This window comes from Tauraco erythrolophus, chromosome 14 (genome assembly GCF_009769465.1).
Source record: "Tauraco erythrolophus isolate bTauEry1 chromosome 14, bTauEry1.pri, whole genome shotgun sequence".
NCBI lineage: Eukaryota > Metazoa > Chordata > Aves > Musophagiformes > Musophagidae > Tauraco > Tauraco erythrolophus.
The window spans coordinates 16,295,555-16,316,528 of record NC_141478.1 but is presented as its reverse complement, the minus strand read 5'-3'; the positions used below and the strand labels follow the sequence as shown (position 1 = coordinate 16,316,528).

The 20,974-nt window shown below is 39.3% G+C and overlaps 1 protein-coding gene across 1 annotated transcript; it reads right to left on the bottom strand.

Moving 5' to 3' along the window:
* Positions 1-1,824: 1,824 nt before the first annotated feature.
* Positions 1,825-14,300, bottom strand: FAM81A (family with sequence similarity 81 member A). Its single transcript, XM_009985565.2, has 8 exons — positions 14,254-14,300; positions 12,729-13,002; positions 11,835-11,953; positions 5,384-5,513; positions 4,191-4,297; positions 2,953-3,088; positions 2,378-2,573; positions 1,825-1,964 (listed from the first exon to the last, which is right to left on the bottom strand). Exons 1-8 carry the CDS (start codon positions 14,298-14,300, stop codon positions 1,825-1,827), a joined length of 1,149 nt encoding a protein of 382 aa, XP_009983867.1.
* Positions 14,301-20,974: the final 6,674 nt, after the last annotated feature.

The following is a 20,974-nucleotide window of genomic DNA, read 5'->3' as shown; positions in this document are numbered from 1 at the left end:
TGAGAATAGATAAGAATACAGACATGAAGAAAGAATGAATTTTTAAGACAATTCTTAAGAAGTTTCTGCAAGCCTTTCATCGTCTCCCTTCAGTGAACTGGGCTTTCCCCTTAGCTGCCATTGTAAATATATTTCACAGCACATGGATGACACGAAACAGGAATAACAGAAGCAGTTTTGTTATCAGAGAGCATTGGAAGCCAGAGTTGCAAAAACTTCATGTATCTTTGATACATTAAATTACCTTCAAACATATAGGAAATTAATATAAACTTAGATGCTAATCCTGTAAAGATGTCTGCATTTTCTTGAGTTTTACACACTACACTGTCCTACTGAAGTTAATGAGTTTAAGTTTTTGGAGCAATTGTTGTTGGTTTGGGTTTTTTTAATATGGTGACTCTGTGGGCCAAACCTTCTCTCATGGAAGTGATGAGAAATTTGGCACTGATTTTCCAAATAGGAATATGGTTTTACAATACTGGCTGAAAGAAAGATCTGTTAAAGACAGTGCAGAGACGTCCTATTAATTTATTTACGTTAACAGTAATGCTTGTGTAAATTAATAGTTTTTTTGTATATGAATTACTGTAATAGTATAAATTAACAGGATATTGGATGAAGTCTTTTATTCTTCATGAGTACTTAATCCTGCATGACTTACAAACATGAGGAGCAATATCAAGCTATGAATGAAGATATAAAATCAATATTTTTTTTCCTGTCTAAATTAATATGCTGTATGGGTGCTGATTTTCATTATGTAAGCCATTCTGGGAATGGAAATAAGCACCGTTATTATTTGGAAATACTGTGAATGCAATTAGCAATTTGAATCTACTAAATTATTAAAGTCTACTTAAATTTGAAGAATTGATTGGTTTACTTCAATAAAAATTTCTAAGCTGATCATAAACTGCGTTTTATTTAACATTACAGTCTCCAGACTGTCACCTTCTCTTTTGTTTTCAAATCTTTCAACATTTTTACCAATATAATGAAACAAGTCACAGGAACACATGCCCAGTTATAAAATGCTCTATATACATCTTTTACCTTGTCTCGACTCCACTTGGTTAGTAATTTAAAAAGGTCACAATACTTAAGACCACGTTAGTTAAGTTTCTTATGTTGTTCATGAATCGTCTTAGTCTACAACTACATTATATAACACTACTTAGTTTACATACACACACACACAGAGGATATTTGCAAAAGTAAACAAAGATTTCTCTGATGGTATGTAAGTTTTGAAAATTGGTCTGTTTAGTGCCAATTCTGTCTCCCCAGGAAGTCAATAGTAGAGAAAGTATCTGTAAAAATGTCCGTTGACTTCAATTAAGTAATTTGTATCAAGGTGAAGAACCTTGCCAAACGGTTATTAAACAAATGATAGCAACTCGTTTGCCTTTTTTTTTTTTAAAAAAAAGGGAGGGGATTGCAGGTGCATATATATTTTTTTATATAAAAAAATTATATAAGCATATACCTGCTTGATCAAGCCTGCAAAACTGGGGAGCACTGGAATGCCTTTAGTAAATTAGGTGCCGGCTTCACCAATATATTACTCCAGTTTTACACGGTGCTTAATCTCCTGAGAGCAACTAGAGTAGTGCAGTGGCCAGTCAGCACCTCAGCCTGTGACAGCTTGTCGTCAGTTATCTGTGAAGAGCTTGCATTTGCTGCTTTGCGTGAACATACGGACCTGTGCAACAGCAGCATGTCGTTTGGTACATGCATTTAATTTGGATTACAGGCTGGAACAAGATTATCGTCTGCCTATTTAGCCAGGTAAACTGTCATCTCTTGGACAAAATCTTGCAGTCATGGTCCAGCCTCTCCCCACGCTGGAACCTCCTGCTTCATTTGGTGGATCTGCTTCTGTAGTTCATCTCTGTCCAGCTTCATTTTTGCTTCTAGAACTTGCCGTAGAGACCCAATGCTTTCATAGATAGCTGCAAATCCTAATTGCAGGTGAGAATTAAATTAATTCATAATCAAAACCAAAAGTAGCCCATAATTACTATCCGAATGCGCTTCCTACCATAATGCTCTGCTTTACACTAGGAAGATGGCAAAAGTTCTGAAGAAAAACAGGACTGTAACAGTGTTCTGATGGCAAAAGTACCCCCGATCACAGCCAAGCTATGCCTCTGTGTGCTCTGGGGAGCACTTCTAAGCTAGCAAGGTGCCATCTCTTGTTGCTGCGAATTTCACACTTAGTGAAAATCCTTTTTAATGCCACAGGTGCAGCCATTACATCTGGCTCCAAAATCTTCAAACTACTTTGATACAAGCAAAGGCTTTTTGCATATTATTATAGGTTGATCATCGTTACCACAATTGAGAATAAAGGACTTGATAACTGTGGTCCTACCGGCATTAACTTCAGCTTTCATTTCTTTTATATCTTCATTTATCTCATTTTGAAGTTTGCCAATGCGAATATTTATCTTTTCTTCAGTCTGTTTTGCTTCCTGTGCTTCAATGCTTATCTTCTGTATTTCTTCTATTTTGTCAATTTTCTCTGCCATTTGGTTGAATTTCATCTCTATAGCTCTTTCACTCGTTTCCTGGAGCCGGGAAAAGAATTTTAATTATTTACTCTGCATATGAAATTACAGTAGTCTTTCCCAAATATGCAATAGATATGGATAAATCATCTTTTATGTGAAATTCAAAGACGTAAGTAATTATAATTTTTTTTATAAATTTTTTTAAACTAACTTGATTACTGTAAGGTAAAATACTGATTTATTTAGAAGTGATCAGATTTATTTGAAGACTCTCAGGCTGTGGGGCTGTTATACTTGACATCAGTGAAAAGAGTTATACAAATATTGAGAAGATCTGAAAATCTCAAATAATATCTCAATTACATCATCTTAGTTATTAATAATGCTTTTGAATACTTCCTGAGAAATATTATTAGGACATTTTAACAAAACTTACAGTGTTTTCCTTAAAAGTCAATGAGAGTTGGTCAATTTTTTGCGCAAGCTCTTTTTCAATCCTTTCATGTTCCTGTTCCAACCAGCTACGTGCAGACAAAATCTGGCTGCTGAGTTCCTCGATAGCATTTTTTAATCTAAGAGCATAATAGAAATTAGCAGATACAAAAGAGCAGAACTTTTGGTCATTCAGCAGTGACTTTTTTTATGAAAAAATTAATGACAATTTGATACATTCTTGACAGCATATTAAGGTGAATCTTTGAACTTTAAGGCTGCTAAGCTGGATAAGGTAACATTGTTTTAGAAAGTAAAGATGAAAGAGCACAACAAAATAGCAGTTATTTATATGAAACGAATCACAACATTTTGAAGCATAGTAGACGGAAATTCTTTGCAGCACTGAAAACAGAATATGGTCATCAATTTGGACTATGATCTTTGTGATCATAGGTCTTAAATCTGAACAAAGATTTGGTACCCATTTATTTCAGCGGCAGCGCTAGTTCAGATAGCCCCACTTACGTTGCCTGTGCCCATCTCAAGTTTACACCAACTGTTTGTGCCAGTGAAACTGTTTCTTTAGACAGTCTTTTTTCCAGTGAATATTTGAAATCTGGATCTATTCTTTCATCTGGTTTGCAAATAGTTTTACTGATGTAACTGATGGGATGGCGTGAGGGTGGCAATAAGCAGTAAGGATGTAGATGGCTTAAGTCAGGAACGTCCCTGAGTGAAATGCCTGGAGAAGAGTTAGTATCTGAATTGAATATATCCCTATATAATGTCTAGTAGTAGCACAGCAGCTTATCATTAATAATTTAGGTATTTGAATTATATATTGGTATTTGAAGCCAGCTTAAAGCAATAACACTTTGTGAATGCTGTACCATGCTTCCTGGTTGCTCGAGTTGAACGTTTTGCCCTCCTCTTGACAGCCACCTCCAGCATTCATTGCTTCCTAAAGTTCTTGCAAAAAGGTACCAGCCACTCTTAAAAACCCTCGTATTCTTTAACGCTTAACTAGGGACTCAGTGGGCTTTTCCAAATCGCCTAACCGCATCAGGGGCAGAGTTCTTGTTGAAACTCGACAGACCGTTGTGCTTTTGTAAGGTCTGTTGAGCACACGTAGGGATTTAAACAGGTTCTTGCTCTGGTGGACCCGAGGATTTCAACAGCCAAAGCTGGCAAAGGGAGGCCCTGCCAGGGCGCGGCCCAGCGAGGTTCCCCGGCACTCACTTCATGTCCAGGAGGTGGAGCTGCTGGTTGCTCTCCTTGTAGGCCATCTTCAGCTTCGCCTCCTGTTGCATTATTGATTGCTCTACTCTGCTCAGGAGATGAGAAATCTGAAACAAAGTTCAGAATTTGCTCTTTTTCAACAGCATTTCATCACAGTCTCATTTGGGACGTTATTGTGAAAGCTGTAATTTTTCAGCAATAAATAATTTGAACAGTCTTGCCTTGAAAGCGTCTGCCTGCTCGCCCCCCCCCCTTGAGACATCTGAATTTACATGATCCATACGTCTCCATGTTGTCATATAAGCAGATAAACAAATGGCAAAGCACTCCACCCATACTGAGTGGAGTATATACTCCTGTATAACGGCTATGGCAGTGATAAAAGTGCTGGATTTAACTGGGGATAGGCCATTACCAACAGAAAACATTTCTCACTGAAACAATCATCCCAGTTTTACAAAACATACTGTTCTGTTTTACAAGATTCATGACAATATGTTCCTAGCTTGCTGGCATGCTCATATATGATACTGAGTCTTCTGAGAAAGGTAAAGAGGATCTTAACCATTAACCTACCACAAAATAAAGATAGAAAATACTTTTGTTGCCCAAGAAAATAGAAAGGCCTTGAGATGGAGACGAGAAGAATCCTTTTCCCTAATGTCATAAATCTCTGCTTGTATCTAGTGCTCACTTTCGTTCTCATACCCAATGGAAGAGAAATCTGACGGACAGATTAATGGATTTGCAGAACCCAAAATCAGTTTTGTTTTGCAGCCTTTCAAAAATTGTGTTCAAATACATAGAAAATCATCCTGTGAAGGCAAAAGCATACAGGGAGAGACACTGATGCATGCATGCATTATTGTGCTAGTCATGTTCACAGTCCAACCTCAAGAAGCCATTCAGGCCAGTAATCACCTACTTTTGTTCATTCCTGGAGTGCTTTCAGGTGCCTTTAAATACTAGCCCCTTCTACACAGCATACTAAAGGCAGCGAATTAAGGACCTTTTTTCAGTTAGATCAGTGCAGTAGTGCAGCTAGGTACCAATATTCTATCTAATAAGGACTGTGAGCCTCTCTATTTGTAAATCTGTGACCTCCCAGGATAATAATTAACAGTAAAGGAGTCTATGTGAATTAGACTATTACTCTTACCTATAGATGGATCGTTTTGGTCCAAATACCATACCTGTATTTCTGCCTCTTTGATTTTAGATTCTAGGATCAGCTTGGAGGTGTGTTGGTCTTTACTTAGGCTCTGAAGTCTTTCATATGTAATTTTATGCTCTGCAGACAGTCTGGCTAACCCAGCATCACACCTGTTTGAATAAATAAATACCAAAGCAACAGCTGAATAGAATATGAGGTCCAGGATTTTTAAATTATCCATTTTAGACTGGGCATTTCTGTGAAACTGCTGGCTGTCTAGCCAAACAATGTCTTCTGAGACTGTTAGAATGGTGATATATCTCATAGTATTCAGCAAACTGCTCCCAAATGGGACCAGAAGTCAAATAGTCTGGACACACATGTTCCTGTTTTCTTGGCACTGACATAATATATGTAGACTGTGTTGTTATCAGTCGGGAAAATCACATTAGATATTCGAAGGCGCAGAATTTCAATACCTTGTATTTTTGTCATACTCCAAAAGACATCTGGTAAGGTGTGTATGATTTTACCTACGTGATTAGAAGCCTAAATAATTCAGGACTTTTTTTTTTCATTATTGTAGCTGTGTTCCTCTGAGTTTTACATTCTTATTTTTATTTGTGAAATAGTAGCATACAATTAATATGTGTAGTAAACAATGTGGGAAAAATTTTACAGTTATTAGTCTTTATTTTGGTAAAACTGTCATTGAAAGCAATAGCAATTTTGTTTCATAAAAGACGACGAAATGCAGTTCTGGAACATAATAATTATTGTTTCCTCTCTTCACATTGGAACATTTCTTGATGCTGTAACATTTTCAGGATAAATGTGCTGTAGAATATGTGCATTTTCTACCACATTTCAAAAAGACTTTGGTCAGGTGGGTTTCTTCTACACTAATACAATAAGGACGTTAACTGAGCTGTAAAAATATAAGTACTGTAATTTCAGGAGTAAGACCTCTGTGAAGTATGAGTCATGTATATGTTTTTGCTAAGGAAAATACGTAATTGGCAATGTTACCAATTTGATCTATGAAACTGATGGAGAACAGACAGCAGTTACAATTTGAGGGAGAAAAAGGCAGTAAAATGGAACAAGCTAAGGCAGGTTAAGTCATTACCTAAACCAATGACACATTTTAACCTCTCTTTAGTCACATTTCAGTTCAAACGCTTTCATTTCAACATGCATTTTCATCACCTCGGTTATAGTAACTACCATTATCATTAAACGTGAAGGGAAAGTAACAGCAAAAGTGACAAACAGAGCATCTGCTTAGTATTGCGGTACAATTTCAATATGAAAATAATCAGTAATGCAAAAGAACACAAAGAAATTATAAAACTTGTGGAAATTAATTTATAGTTTAGCAGTTCAGCATTGCAAGACCAATCAGTAACATCTGTAGAAAGGCCAGCTAAGGTTTACACAGCAGTGAACCATACTTGTAGGTCTTACAATCAGGCAGTTTCTTTAGAAAGATGAGAGAAGCCAAATCTCTCCATGTTGTTACGATCAGTCAGAGAGAATGAAAGGAATGAAATCATCTTGCATCTAGTCAGCAAAAGCCTATGGACTCAAAAAAAATGGTTAGTTTTATTTCTCTGAGGCATGACAGAAAATAGAAAAAGCAACAGCTTTGAAACTACTGTAGCAAATGTAAACAGCAGGCATCTGTAATTGTTTTTCAGGCAAATTAGTGTTTTGGGTTTAATCACAGTGCATCTCTCTTCTTTGTGAACTCAGTTACGTGATCAAAGAGGTCATACAGTTGCATGGTAACTGGAACATTAAAATTCTGACTATGTTAATTTAGTGTCAGCCTGGTATGTATTAATCAGGTTATTTCATTTTTCTACAGGGATACCGTAATTGGCACCCTTTTAAATAGAGATGGAATAAAGTTTAAATTCCATTGTCTGTAGTTATGGAATGTTTATCCTGCTATGTTTTTTCATAACCAATATTCCATATATTAAGTTGGTCAAAGAGGAATCTCTTTGCTATATGTATCATACACACTCATAGACACCTGATTAGTTTTGACCTGGAAGAAAACATTGGTGTGCTGCAAACCCAGAATGAGATTCTGATATTAGTTATGTGAGTATTCGTTCTGAGTTAAAAAGCAACTAATAACTTTACTCCATGCTTCCACTACCTTTCAAACGGGGGGAGAGGCAATAATAAGATGAACATAAGGAAAACCATGGGCTTTGTAACAGTTTTGTTTCAGGTTTCTACTGCATGATGGGTTGGAAGAAAATCAGTAATCTAAACAAAAGGGCACATTATAGTTTGGAGGTTTTTCCCAGTTTGTTTTTTTTTTTAAAAAAAGAGGACAAAAAAAAGGCACACTACAATCCCCACTGAATTTCCCATACCTCTAAAAGTTCTGCTTTGACACTTCTTTATAGATTCATGTTAAAATGTCAATAGAATTTGTCTTAAAAGTAAAGCTAAATGTTTCTGAACACTGAATTTAAGTTCCTGGGTAATATAATCAGACTGTCTATACAAATGAAGCCAGTGGACTATGGATATAAGGACAGAAAAGTTGAAAACAACTTTCAAGGTTTGGCCATCTTAAAAGCACAAGGAAAGAAATGAGAAATAGATTATAGGATTATAGTTTAAAAATATAAGACCTCTATATAAAACCATTTTACACAAAGAAAGACACAATAAATAATTCTGTTTTCACACCTGAAATGCTGAAGCTGACCATACAAACCAGGGCAGTTTTTCATGTGCAGTTACATACATGCACTGTTGAAATTTAGGCCCAAAATTCTCTAAAATGTGCATGTTATACTACTGTTTTATTTTGGAGGACATTTTCTGAAAGTTTTGATTGCTAAGCTGCGTACTTATCTGACATCAGTAAATGAAGAATAAATGGAGAAATTCATAGTGCCCAGTGATATTCTCAGTTTCAGAATACAGTATAATTCTAGAAACCAGTAATATTTAATATAAACAGTGAAATTATCAAACAACTGCCTTCCAAGTCACAGTAAGCAAAAGCAGGAGTTATTTTTCTGGCACACTGAAGAGTATTTTTGTTGTCTTTGTTCTCTAAGCAATCAAAACACAATGGTTGCTCTATTCAGTATCACCAAGGACTGGATAAAGCTGAGGACTACACCAATATTCTGCAACAGAATGTTGCAGATAAATATGCTATAATGGTGCATACAGAATTTAAATTTTCCTGTTTTATTATAACAGGAGATGTTTCACTGAAACACTGGTATTTTAATTGAAAAACAAGTAGCTGAAGAAGAAGCAGTGAAAGCAATTTGATGTGTCCAGGAGATCCACTGGACAGGTACAGCAGAGCTGGCAGATTCTGAATAGCCTGGCTCAGGGAGCCCCGACCAGTCCTCATCGTGTGCAGCTCGTACACAGCAAGTAGCCAGAGCGCAGCAGATTTATTGTACTTATGAAGTTCATAAATGCAGTGCATCCCAGATGCATCAGACTCATTTTCTGCGCAGTGTAGGAAAATCTGCCTACATGTGATGAGTCCAGACTATTTGAAATGAATCAGATCTATAATTTATATAAAAATCATCTATAGGTGCAAAGTGGGCCCAATTTGAACACACATGGTTGTCATTTCTCTTGATGTTTCAGCTATCGAGAAGCTTCTAGAGACAGCTACTGCTGTGGTTCTGACCAGGCTGCTGTATTTAAACTTTCCAGACAAATTATCATAGTCCACAAGTCTTTCTGTAAGTAAATTATAAGGCACTACTCATGAGTTTTATGATCTAATATCACTAGAAATAGAATAGAAATCTGTGTTATATAAAATTGCCAACATCAGGAACAGGAGGCTTGAGTAATGGATCTATCAGCATGTATCTCATTTTCTGCTGAATGTGTCACTGAATTTAATAGAGGTAATTTTTTTCTTAAAGTTAATAATAATGCTGATTCTTAGGAAAATGTACAGCATCATTCATGGTGAACACTTCAATAAGGCCTTACAAATTCATCAATAAATTATGCTTAATAAGAAATGGCCTGAAGACATGAGCTGTAATGTGTATTCAGCCTTCTCCTGCTAGGGATATTAGTAGATGTTGTGATGCAGGTGAGCTCAACTGGGAGGTCTGTCCGAATCTCCCTCCTCCAGGGCTGTGGGTAGCATGGTTTTGGAGCTGTGCTTCAGAATTGTGTGTGCATGTAGGGATCCTTGTTCTCATGGTTAAAAGCAGCAGCCCTCAAGAAATAATAAGGCAGTTGTTCGATGATATATTGACATGTTACAGAACAGTTGGTGTTAGGAAATAAACATCACTCTCTCCAATATTGAAGTTGAATAGGATGTTTAGTATGCATGTAATTATTGGAACTGAAATTTGGCCAGAATCCTGAGATTGACACTAAAATTATTACAGGACTGAAAGGCTCAGACTTGGGTGATTTACTATCATGTGGCACAGATAAACTGATTCACACTGATTGTCCATCTGCATGCTTCTAGCCAAGAGCAAACATGCTGTACTCTGAGTTAAATCAGCCTAGCGCCGCTGCAGCTGGGCCATGCACGGTACCTTGACTGTGGCTGAGAGCTGATGCGCAGTGAGTTGGTAACCCACAGTAACTTGGTCATCTTTCTAAGGTTTCACTCTTCGAACTCATCTGAAAGCTAGCAAGACTAGATGTAAAACTAAAATTGTATTAGGTGAGTTCAGTTTATTTTATATAAGGAGCATTGGCTAGAGTTATCAGAAAGTGTTTATCCCAGGGAAAGTTTCTGTTAATAGTGCCAACAGCATAACGAACTGCCATCTTGACCATGATCTTAAGATATTATTCTAATCATTATTCACAGGAACACTAATTTTCAAAGTAGAATATGTCTGTAAATAAAGGCAAATAGTTTTCTCCCGTGGAACACTGCTTTAACTTGATTTCTGATAAGGGAAGCTTGTTTTCTTCCTCATTCAAGGAATATTTTTATGTAGAGAGCATAATGCTGAAGGTAACAGTTAAAAGACAATAAACTGATTCTCTTATGGTAATGAATACAAATAGCCAACATCCACTGCAGTCTGACATAAGGCAGATTGGTACAATCTCATGCAATCATAAGATAAATTGCAACCTAGGCACAGTACAAGGGCGTTGCCCTGAGCAAATAAAGGCAGAAATCCTGGCACAGACTGTGCTAGTGTACCACCGTTCCCCATACCAAGTGCTCGGGACAGGCGAGGGCCCCGTTGTGAAGCTCATGCTGGCACGTGTTTGTCGCTTGAGTTCTGTTATTGGAAACAAAGGCACTGTGTTTTGCTTCACAAGGTGTCAGGAGCTGTGTTGCTCCAAATATGGGCCTCTCTCAAGATGCAGTATGATCTGAAAGTGGACTTCTTTATATAAAAAGAAGCAGGAAGATCTAAGCATGTAAATTTGTCAGGGAATCCTGACTGAGACATATATATGTGTGTGTATATCTCTCTCTATATATATATTTTTCAGTCAATTTTCTGATTTGACATAATAAACTTGTCTAGTTCATTTCTGTTTACTAAAGGATAGTCCATAACTTAAAAAGTTAAAATGAGTATGTAAAACCTCTCTACAGTATTTACAAAATAGGCTATGAAAGTTACAGTGGAAACTTCAAACAATCAAATAATTTATGAGAAAACTTTAATTCAAGCAAAATCCCTCCCTGATTATTTTGATAGCCTGTTGAAGATTCTCACTAAATCAGTTGACGTACAAAAAAAAAAAAGAAAAGAAAAAATATCTGTACAACATAGACAACAGGTCAAATTCAGGACAAGTACAATTCCACCAAAGTTATTAGCCAAGCTGCTTTAGGCCAGATTAAGTCCTTTTTCTATAGCTGTACGTATCCTTTGTCTTTTATGTTCAACTTTACCAACACTTAAGCAAATGTTGTACTGGAGTTTGTAAATGTGTCATTGACGGCACAACCTGAAGTCTGCGTAGTTGCACAGTTGTAACCTGGGGTTTCAAGTAGCCTGTGAAACCTCCATGATTTTACAGTTTTCTGTTCCTTAATGCGTATGTAGTTTTTAATATAGCTAACCAATAACTGAATGCACAGACTTTTACTTCTAAGATATATGCAGAAAATGTGCAACTCTTCCGTTCTTTACAAGTGCAGATTGTTCCATGCTGCCTTTATTCTTGTGCTAATTAATTTGTTTCAAAGATAGACCAGTCTAACCATAGTACATTTTAAAGCTGAACCAAACCCAAATTCCTAAGGAATTTGAAGTAATTTATTAAAAACTAGTTTCAAGAATGAAGGATGATACTGTTAAGTTTAATACTGGAATGCAAAGGATTAGTATTCAGTTTCTTGCAAACATCAAGCAAAATTATCCTGGGAATTTTGCCAGAGTTGAATTCGGCCCATTATCATTAACATTCATTCGTACTTCAAGATTAAAGCAACATTAGCTAGTCCCAAAATGCACTTCCGTGTTGACTTTTACCTTGCAACTCTTCCCCGAAGATCTCCTAATCCAGAAAGCTGCCGCATTTCCAGACTCTTGAGGGTAGAGTTTGTTCCATAGCTGAGATTGTCTCTGACACGTATCTGTTCCTGCAGCATCTACAAAGCATTCATATGCAAATGTAAACTCGGTATGTCACATTTAATGTACACTTAAAATGTCACTCGTTATTTTTCAGTATTTCAGTAGCGTCAGATACCATTTTATCATTACTTTATTAGGTTTGTCTTGTATCATACTAAATCAGATACCTTTAGGTCATTTATTCTTTCTTATTCCTAGTGTCCAGTCTGCACATAAATACCATAATATGTATAAAGTATGACTTGACAATGTAATGGAAACTTACTCATTTTTATCCTTTCGTTTCCCCCTCCCACGCCCCTCTTGCTCATTGCAGCAGAGGTCAGACATGAAGTCACATATCACGTGTATATGATTAGGTCATAAAACCGAGCAGTTGGGTTTGGCTACTTGGTGTCGTCAGTGAGTCGGAAGTAAAAGAAAGTTTCTGACAGAGCTAAGGCATTTCCTGATGTTTGCACAGCACAGCCTTTGGACTGAAGTTGAGCCGAGTATTAGTGTCGCATTAATACAGTTTTTCAAGGTTTTCCAGTGCAGCTTTTGAAAGCAAGCTTATTAGTACCACAAAGGTTTCTGTGTTTATATGCTAACATCCTGTGCTACTTTCATAGCCACTGAAAGAATTATGTAATTTGCAAACAGTTTTTCAAGTTATAAAAACAATTTATAAGTTTACAGGATATTCAGACCTCGTCTGACCTTTACTTATCCCGTGGTAAACTTTCTTACTAAATTAGAAAGAGTAAGTAGCATAGATGGCATTAGTCCTGTGAAAAATTCTTAACATACCTCAATGTCCCGATTAAGCTGCCTCACTATTGCCGTTATGTTTCGGATATGTTCTTCCAAGAGTTGCCTAGCCAACCGGTCGCCCCCCCCTTTGTTCTGCATTCTGTGCAGGGTGGAAACAATGTCCTCCTTAATGCGAAAAGCGTGTTCCACAAGAGCCGCCGTTGTTTTCTCATGGCTTAGGATTCTGTCTTCCAGCTGATCCACCAGGCTTGCAGATGCCAGTGGGACCGCTGTCAACGCCTGGCTGTGCAGCGGTAGGTTTCGAACCCGTCTAGTGAAGAAGAATATCCAGATATTGTTCAGTTCTCACATAAAACTCTGCAATCTCTTTCCACTGGAGACTCTGCAATGCTATCGTAGTAGCAATACTGGGGAGAAGCACCAGAATACTCACACGGAGAGGGCCCACTGCTACAAATAAGTGGGCGCTGTGTTTGCTACTGCGTGTATCTTGTGCAAAGGCAGGTCAGGCTCTTTTCCCTACTCTTTAAGGAAGCTTACAAAAGCGCAGGATCTTAAGAAAAGGACATTAGCGTTATAAAAGTAATTACTATAATTTGATTAAGAATGCAAATTCAAACCCCTTTTATTGAGTTTGAAAAGTAAAGCTATTTGTCTCTACAGTTTTCAGGCTTAATCAAAGTAGTAACTGTAGAAGGCAGATATTGCAAATTAAATGGAAACAGACTGAGATTAAAATGGAGTACTCGTCTCCGTTCCTTTTTTCAGTCTCTACAGCTATCCCGTAATACCACATGGAAGCTTGTCTCCCCATGAACGGGACAGGAGCATATGCAGGTGTAGAAACTGAGAAGATACTAAAGTTATGACAAGCTTCTCATAATTTTAAAAGTCAAATTTTCCCCCCAAAATAGCTTACATTTGGGTACCTTCAATAATTTTCTGTATTTTTCAAGAGACCTCTGCACTGCATAGCTTCTGTGGAAAGTAATGGAGCGCATGGGTGCCCAAAGTAAGGAAATTAGGCTGCTAATGCATGCGCAATCTTTTCCTGCCACTACATTCTGCAAAGAGTAAAGAAAATTTTCAGAAGCATAAGTAGAAGATACAAGTTCAGCCCCACTTTGAAAGAGATCTTTTTCTTGGAACTCTCTTATTTACTGTGTATTCTCCATATTGTTTCCTATTAATGAGTCAAATTAACAGTTTATTTTCACCATGATGATATTGGTAGAGATGTATGAGGACTCCAACACAGGTCACTTCTGGCCCTGAGTTTTCACACTTATTCCATGCTATTAGAAGACTGGTTAAAGCATAGTATTCTTGGACTTCTACTCAGTTACAGTTTAAGCTATTTAATTTCTTTTGGAAAAGGTTAAGTAAACGCCAAGGAAGGAATTGTGATTTGGGCCATGAATTGAACGAGCTTAGAGTATTTCACTTTGCTTTGCATACTACTGCCAAAGTCCCAAGTCACAGCATTACTATATATAGGGAATTGAGAGACACATAACACTCTGTAATATGAAGATTTTATTTTTTAGATTCCAAACTGTACCTTTCAGAATGGGCAAGAGTTGGGAAGATTGGGCTTCGCTGGGCCATTTTCTGGTCAATAATTTATGTCTGTTGAAAAAGTACACATTGAATTATTTAATAGTTTATATCTGGCACTGAAATGACTTAATGCTTCTGCTTTAAGTGAACCTTTAAGTAAAGTTTAAGATTACGCTGACAGCTCTGATCTTGGAGTTCAAGTATTGCTTATGGAATAAAAGCAAATAAAAATCAATACAAAAGAATGAAAACTAAAAACTGCTTAAAAGCTTTTTGTAGTGAGAACAATACTCTTAAAAAAGGCAAAGCTGACAGGCTTGAAACTGAAACCTGCTGTTTACCCACAGAACTGGTTTGGCAGGACAGAGGCAAGCAAACTTCTTGTTCCTAGTCTGTCTACTGGTCACAGACATCATCAATCAATGAATAAAAAAGCAAGATCTACAGGATTATCATAGAGCTTAAGAAAGTATTGGCTAGAGAATGAAATAAAAATATTTCATGACAGCAGGTTATTAGGGGTAAGGTGTTTTTCAGGTAAAAGCATTGGCAGTCAGAAACCTAAATAAAACGTGTTAGATATCAGCGTAGTTTAGCAAAACTGAGTCTTTTATTAATTTGTCTTCAAATGTAAATGACCACACTTTCTGTTGTAAGTAAATTTTTCTGTGGTAAGAATATAGATTCTGTTTTTAATTTTTAGACATAGCCAGCCAGACTGTGACAGACGTTGCAGCAGGGTAGCTCTGTTAAATAGCTTCAAAAAGACATTTTAGATATCTTGCTGTAAGTGAGACCAGTACCTGGCTCAGTAGGTTTGTCCGCTGACAGAAATTAAATTAATGAAAAAGATGGTAGCTTCAATCAAAAAGATGGTAGTCTAAATCAAATCTAACTATTCCACTCCATATAAAAAAAATAAACATATTTAAATATAAAGATGGCATGAATGAGCACAGCCTGAGCCTGAATTCCTTGGGAATCCAAAATCCTCACTGTAAATTGGAGGTTGATCTATGAACAGAATTTTGCAATTGCTGATGAAATCCAGTGCAATATGCTGTACAAACAGAAAGAGAAAAATAGGGTTATTGAAACAAAATAGTCAAATATCGATTGTAAAGAAGTGATAGGACTGTCCTCCGAGATCTCAAAATGCAAAGCATGTTTGTGCTTTAGCAATGTATGAAAGCACTGCCTAAAAGCAAAGAGCAAACATTGTCACAGTATGTGCGTTCTATTTATAGCACAGTGCTTCAGAAACTACAAATTAGAAAAAAAAATAGTTTTAAGAGGAGCTGGGTTGCTGAGCAGCAGTGACACTAGACTGTAATTCAGAAGGTCTGATTCTAATTCCTCACTCAATCTCTTATCCTCATGACTTTGGACAAGTTATTTCCATGTCTAATGATTCAAAGGAAGACAGAGATAATGATACCTACTTCCTTGTTAAAGTTTTAACATGCCTGTAAGTAAAAATAATGATATAAGAGCTGGGTATCATTATGGTGACTTCTGCATTCAAAATCTTGCGCAGACATTGAATGTCCAGTCCTGTATCCGCTCCTCACACTCGTAGTTTCCCAGTTGTTTTTTCTGAACAATGCCACCGCTCCGCAGGGTGTCCCGCCTAGCCGTACCATGAGATCATACAGTAACCTGGCACCCAGTTCTCAGTAGATCTGAGCTCGCTTACTCTTAGTCCTCTGGGCCATAACACATTTTAATGATCTTGATGCAGCAAAGCATTTGAAAAAAAATTAACTATAAACACAGTAATATCCACTGATTTGAGAAGAGCTATGCGTATCACAGCAGCAAAGCACTGGGTGCTACCTAGAAAAATGAAGAACAAATATTAAATTCTGTACATCTAGCAGTATCTTAGTGAAATGCACCTTACAGAAGCCAGCCAAACAAAGAAACAAAAAAATCCTCAAGTATTTTAATCTTATGACCTTCAGTATCGATTTGTTATCGATTGAAAAAAAAATGTTTGTAGCAGAGGAAGCATAGAATTGCTTGAAGTTTTTACTTTTTCTGCCAGACTACCATTAGACACGCAGCTAAATGCAAACGTCTGGAGAAATTGTGTGCATGAAACAAAAGTTACACAGATGGATTTCTCATTTGTTTCTTATTGCTAACTTAAGTACGTCACTCGGTACACACTGAAATATCTCATCATCAATTATCAGATTTCTTTATCTGATCCAACATCCAGAAAGGATGTGTTAAGATCCTGTTCAGCAGTTGTACAAAACTTTTCTGCAGTTTGGAGGTATTTGCAGTAAACAATAATAGATAGATGCCAGAAGTAACGGCAAATTCCCTCTCTGTGAGTGTGAGTAATACCAATTTAGACAAATATAAAATAAAATAAAAGATAGGATATTTTAATGCCTAGATTCAGAGGAGTGTAATTTCACATAGCTCAAATTTTATTGGCAGTAAACTGGGATCAACTTAAATATCAGTTGAAATACTGGCTTCAAGTCCTTAATTTTCTTCTTTTTTTTTTTTTTTAAACGATGCGTCCTGCTTGATACTGCTATAGCCATTTAAATCATGATATATTAACCCAGCAAATTTTAGTTGATTGATTTAATTTGCTGAATATTCCAGATACACTTGTCACATTGACAAGATAAAGATTTTTCCCAGTTATAAATGGTAAAAATAACAGTTCACTTGGTACATAAGGCAGCTTTTCCATACAAACAAGGGGTACTTCTTTATCATTTCTTTCAGTCCCTGACATCAGACATGTAAAAGCTTGGAGAAAAAAAAAAAAATAACGCCTGAGACATGCTGAAGAAACACATTTAGCAATGCAAAGTTCACTCCTTGCTGTTTGTACCGCGACAGCCCTTCCTCATTTCAGCAGACTGCCTTGCATGTTTATTTTCTGTGGGTTCTCCATTGCTCCTGTTTTGAAGGATAATCACATCTGTACTGTTCAGTTCTCCATCTTCCATTATAACCTATCTCTAACGCTGTAATGTCTGTGCACCTCAGTGTTTTTCACGTTCATTCTCACAATATGCCTGTGGGGTGGGAAAGCATCATTATCCCTGAAAATATTATTTTCCTGATGTTGCTGGTAGGGAAGGTGAGTGGGGGGCTTTGTGACTTGCCCCAAGTTACACGGAAATCAAAGCAGACTGAAATACGTGCCTAGGCAAACACTTTAATCGCTCTTTTCTTCTTAAAATAGAAACCGCTTGGTTGCTGTACAGGGAGCACATGACAGTACCATCCCGGGAGCCGCAGGGTCCTGGTATTACTCCGAAGCACTTTGGGGCAACGTTTTGGAGTAAGTGAAAAAGTCCCTGTGCCGCAGCTCGGCGAAAAGATCGGTCAGAACGCGACTGCATCAGCGAGTCGCGTGAACCGGACCCTCGCGAACCCCCTCTGCGTTCCTACGACATCTTGTGAACGCGTTCGCGGTGTGCGGTGGAGTGCAGGGAGGGGACCGGCCCCGGGGGAGAGGTGGCCGTGCCGGCGTGGCTCCGAGCCCGGGCTAAGGGTCCTCTTGAGGAACAGGTCTGGCCGGCTCCGGTGCTCGATCGTGCTAATGCAGCGTTTGGGATCCGAGCCGGAGCCCGTGCGTGTGCCTGTGCCGTGCCGTGCGGATGCACCGGCGCCGTCTGCGCTCTGCCCTGCCCGCGGCGCTGCCACGCAGGCAGGCCCAGGACCCCGGAGGGAGCGCGGCCCTCCTGGGTGGAAGGGTCACCGATAAACGCGATGGTGGCTGTGGAAACAGGGGGCAGACAACAGCTGACAGGACATCACAGCGCAGACACCACTCTACGGCCATGCAACACGGAGGGACAGAGCTGGGACAGACTGTCCGGCGGGCGCAGGGCGCACTGCGCTCACTCACCAGTGCTGGATCAGGGCAGGACAGCGCTGCCCATCTTTCCCCTGCATCCCAGCGCCCGGCCGAGCCCCGCTCTTTAACGCGCTGCCCCCGCTACAGCAGCCGTTTGCGAAGCGTCGTGACTGCCTCTGCGCAGCCGGGGCGTCAGCCCGTCCGTCCGTCCGTCCATCCGTGGCGTGGCGGCCCTCCGGCTGCGCGGAGCGGGGCCGCCGCCGCAGGCCGGGCTGCGGGAGCGGTTGCCAGGACGCCGTCACCATGGCAACGCGCTCGGCGGGGGGCAGCGCCGCGCCGGCAGCCCGGGGCGGGGGCGGGGGGTGGCGAATATTCCAGCCGCCGAGGCAAACCCCGTGCGGGCATCGCGTGGCGGCGGGCGCGCCTTGGGACGGAGGGAGGGGAGAGACCCCGCAAGTAGCGGCTGCGTCCCCCGCGGCACGGGGGCGAGCGCTGGAGACGCGGAGCAGGGGGCTGTGCCCGCGGCTCCCGCACGCGTCCGCCTCCAGAAAGAAAGTTTGGCGGTGGCGAAACAGCGTTACTCTGAATTTAGAATGGTGCAAAAGAGCTGGGAGCGTTGACTGAAAGAATGGATTTTTCCAGAGCATATAACAAATTCTGGCAGAATACGGGATTGTTAAAATCAATGGCGAATAATAGTTTTGTTTATAAGATTTCCAGGTTATATTTTCAAACAAGATCTAACACGGAGCTTAGTAAAACTTCATATATCACAGAAAAGACAATCTGTTTGCGCAGCAGAGGCATAAGAGCTAAGAGAAAGTATTATTGGAAAAACAAAGTCCATAGAGGGTGTGTCTGCCTGCACTTTTGTTTCCTGCTTGTGTCGTTCTTTGGACTTCGGTCCAACCACCTTGGGTAAACAAGAGTAAGTGAAATCGGAGACAAGCTTACAGCACCAGTTCACTCTGAAACAACAGATTGTCTCTGATTTTGTCTCAAATCCCATACTGTTGTATAGGCAAACCATTGCAGGACTGGGTATCTGGAAGGATAAAGTTCTGTGACGTGCACATGCTGTTGTAAAAAACAAGGCGGGGTCTGAATCCACACTCTGTGTGACCTATTTTCTTTAAAGTAATTCACACATCAAAGGATTGAGCCAGAAACAAAACATGTCATAGGTGTTTTCAAAATGTGACAGTAACCAACTAAGAGTCGTAGGTTGTGGGATGATTCAGGTGAGAATGGCCCTCAGGAGGACACTTGACCAACCTCCTGCTCCAAGCCAGGTCATTGATGAGGCCAAATGCAGCTGTTCAGGGTTTTATGGAGCCTGCTCTTGAAAACCTCCAAGGATGGAGACTGCCCACCCTCACTGGGCAGCCTGCTTCCAGGCTTGACTGGCTGCTGGGGGAAGAACACTTTCCTTATACCTAGTCTGAACCTCTCTTCGTTGCATTCATGTTTTTGTCTTCTCACCAGGTACCACTGTGAAGAGCCCAGCTTTGCCATCTTGATGACTTCCTCATAGGTACTGGGGGCTCCTGTTAGGTCCCCCAAAGTCTGCTTTCATCAGGCTGAGCAAGCCCTGCTCCTCTAGCCTCTTCTTGGGGGCCCGGGCTCCAGCCCCTAGCCATCTCACTGGCCTCTGCTGAATGTGCTCCAGTTTATCGATGTACACAGCTGTGTTCTCTGACCCAGCAAATATCTAGACTAACTTCATGCCCCTGTGTAGTTTTTGTGCATCTGTCTAGTGATTTTTCTTGCTAAAGGACTGCTCGGATACTCAGTGTTTTCTTGCGTGTGTATGTCTGCAGGAGTGAGGCTTGAAAGCAAATTGTTATTTAAAGCAAATTGATTAAAGTTATTTTAATTTAAAAAAGTCAACATTAGTACCTCCTACTGCAATCTTGACATTAACATCAAAAGATACCTCCATAGTAGCTCTCTCAGTCTGCTTTCTCCCTCTAGCCCTTGTCTGACAACAGCGTTCAGCACGGCGGGGCTGAGGGATGGTGAGGTGACACGTAAATGCTTGTCTGTTCTTATGTTCTTCCTTAGGCATCCATACCGGCCACTGTCCGACACCGGATACTGAGGTGAATGATCTTTGATTTGCCTCACACAGATACCCTCTTCATCTTGTGTTATCAGAGATCTTAAAGGCAAATTCAGATTGCTTTCCTTATCAGGGCACGACATCAACAATAATGCTAATTTATTCTGTAGTGTTCAACTGCCTCACTCATGAATGGAGACTCATTTTAAATAATCATAGAGTTACAGAATAGAGCAATTTAGGCTGGAAGGGACCTCAGAAGGGAATCTGGTCCAACTCCTCGCTCGAAGCAGGACTTTGATGTTGATGTTAGATCAGGTTGCTCGTCATAACATAAAGTTTTGATCTTAAAAGCTTGTGTAATGTTTAAAAAAATCTCCCTCTGAGGAAAAAAAATACAATCCTTGTACTTTTGTTGATGTGAACCTACATAGCTTAACTGAAGTCAGTAACAGGAATACAGGAGGCAAAACTCCTCAGTTACCGAGTCCTTGTGGACTTCTTCCAGATTTATACTAGCCTTGCAAATAACAACATTATTCATACTTTTTGGTTTGCAGTTGGAGAAAAATTCAACTCCATGAATTCTATCTCTTGCGTCTGAGGCTTCTCTTAATCAGATCCAGAGTAAAAGAGCCACATGCTATTTTTCCTCACAAAAAAAAGAACCCAAAACAGTAGGTGAAGAAAGGCTGTTGACTTTGTTACTGTACTTTTTACTCTAGTGGTATTTTAGATGGACATGTTGAACATGTTAATAAACATGTTTGCTGAACAGGTATCCTTCTCTCATTTAAGGCCAACAAAAGAGAGGAAAGAAGGAAG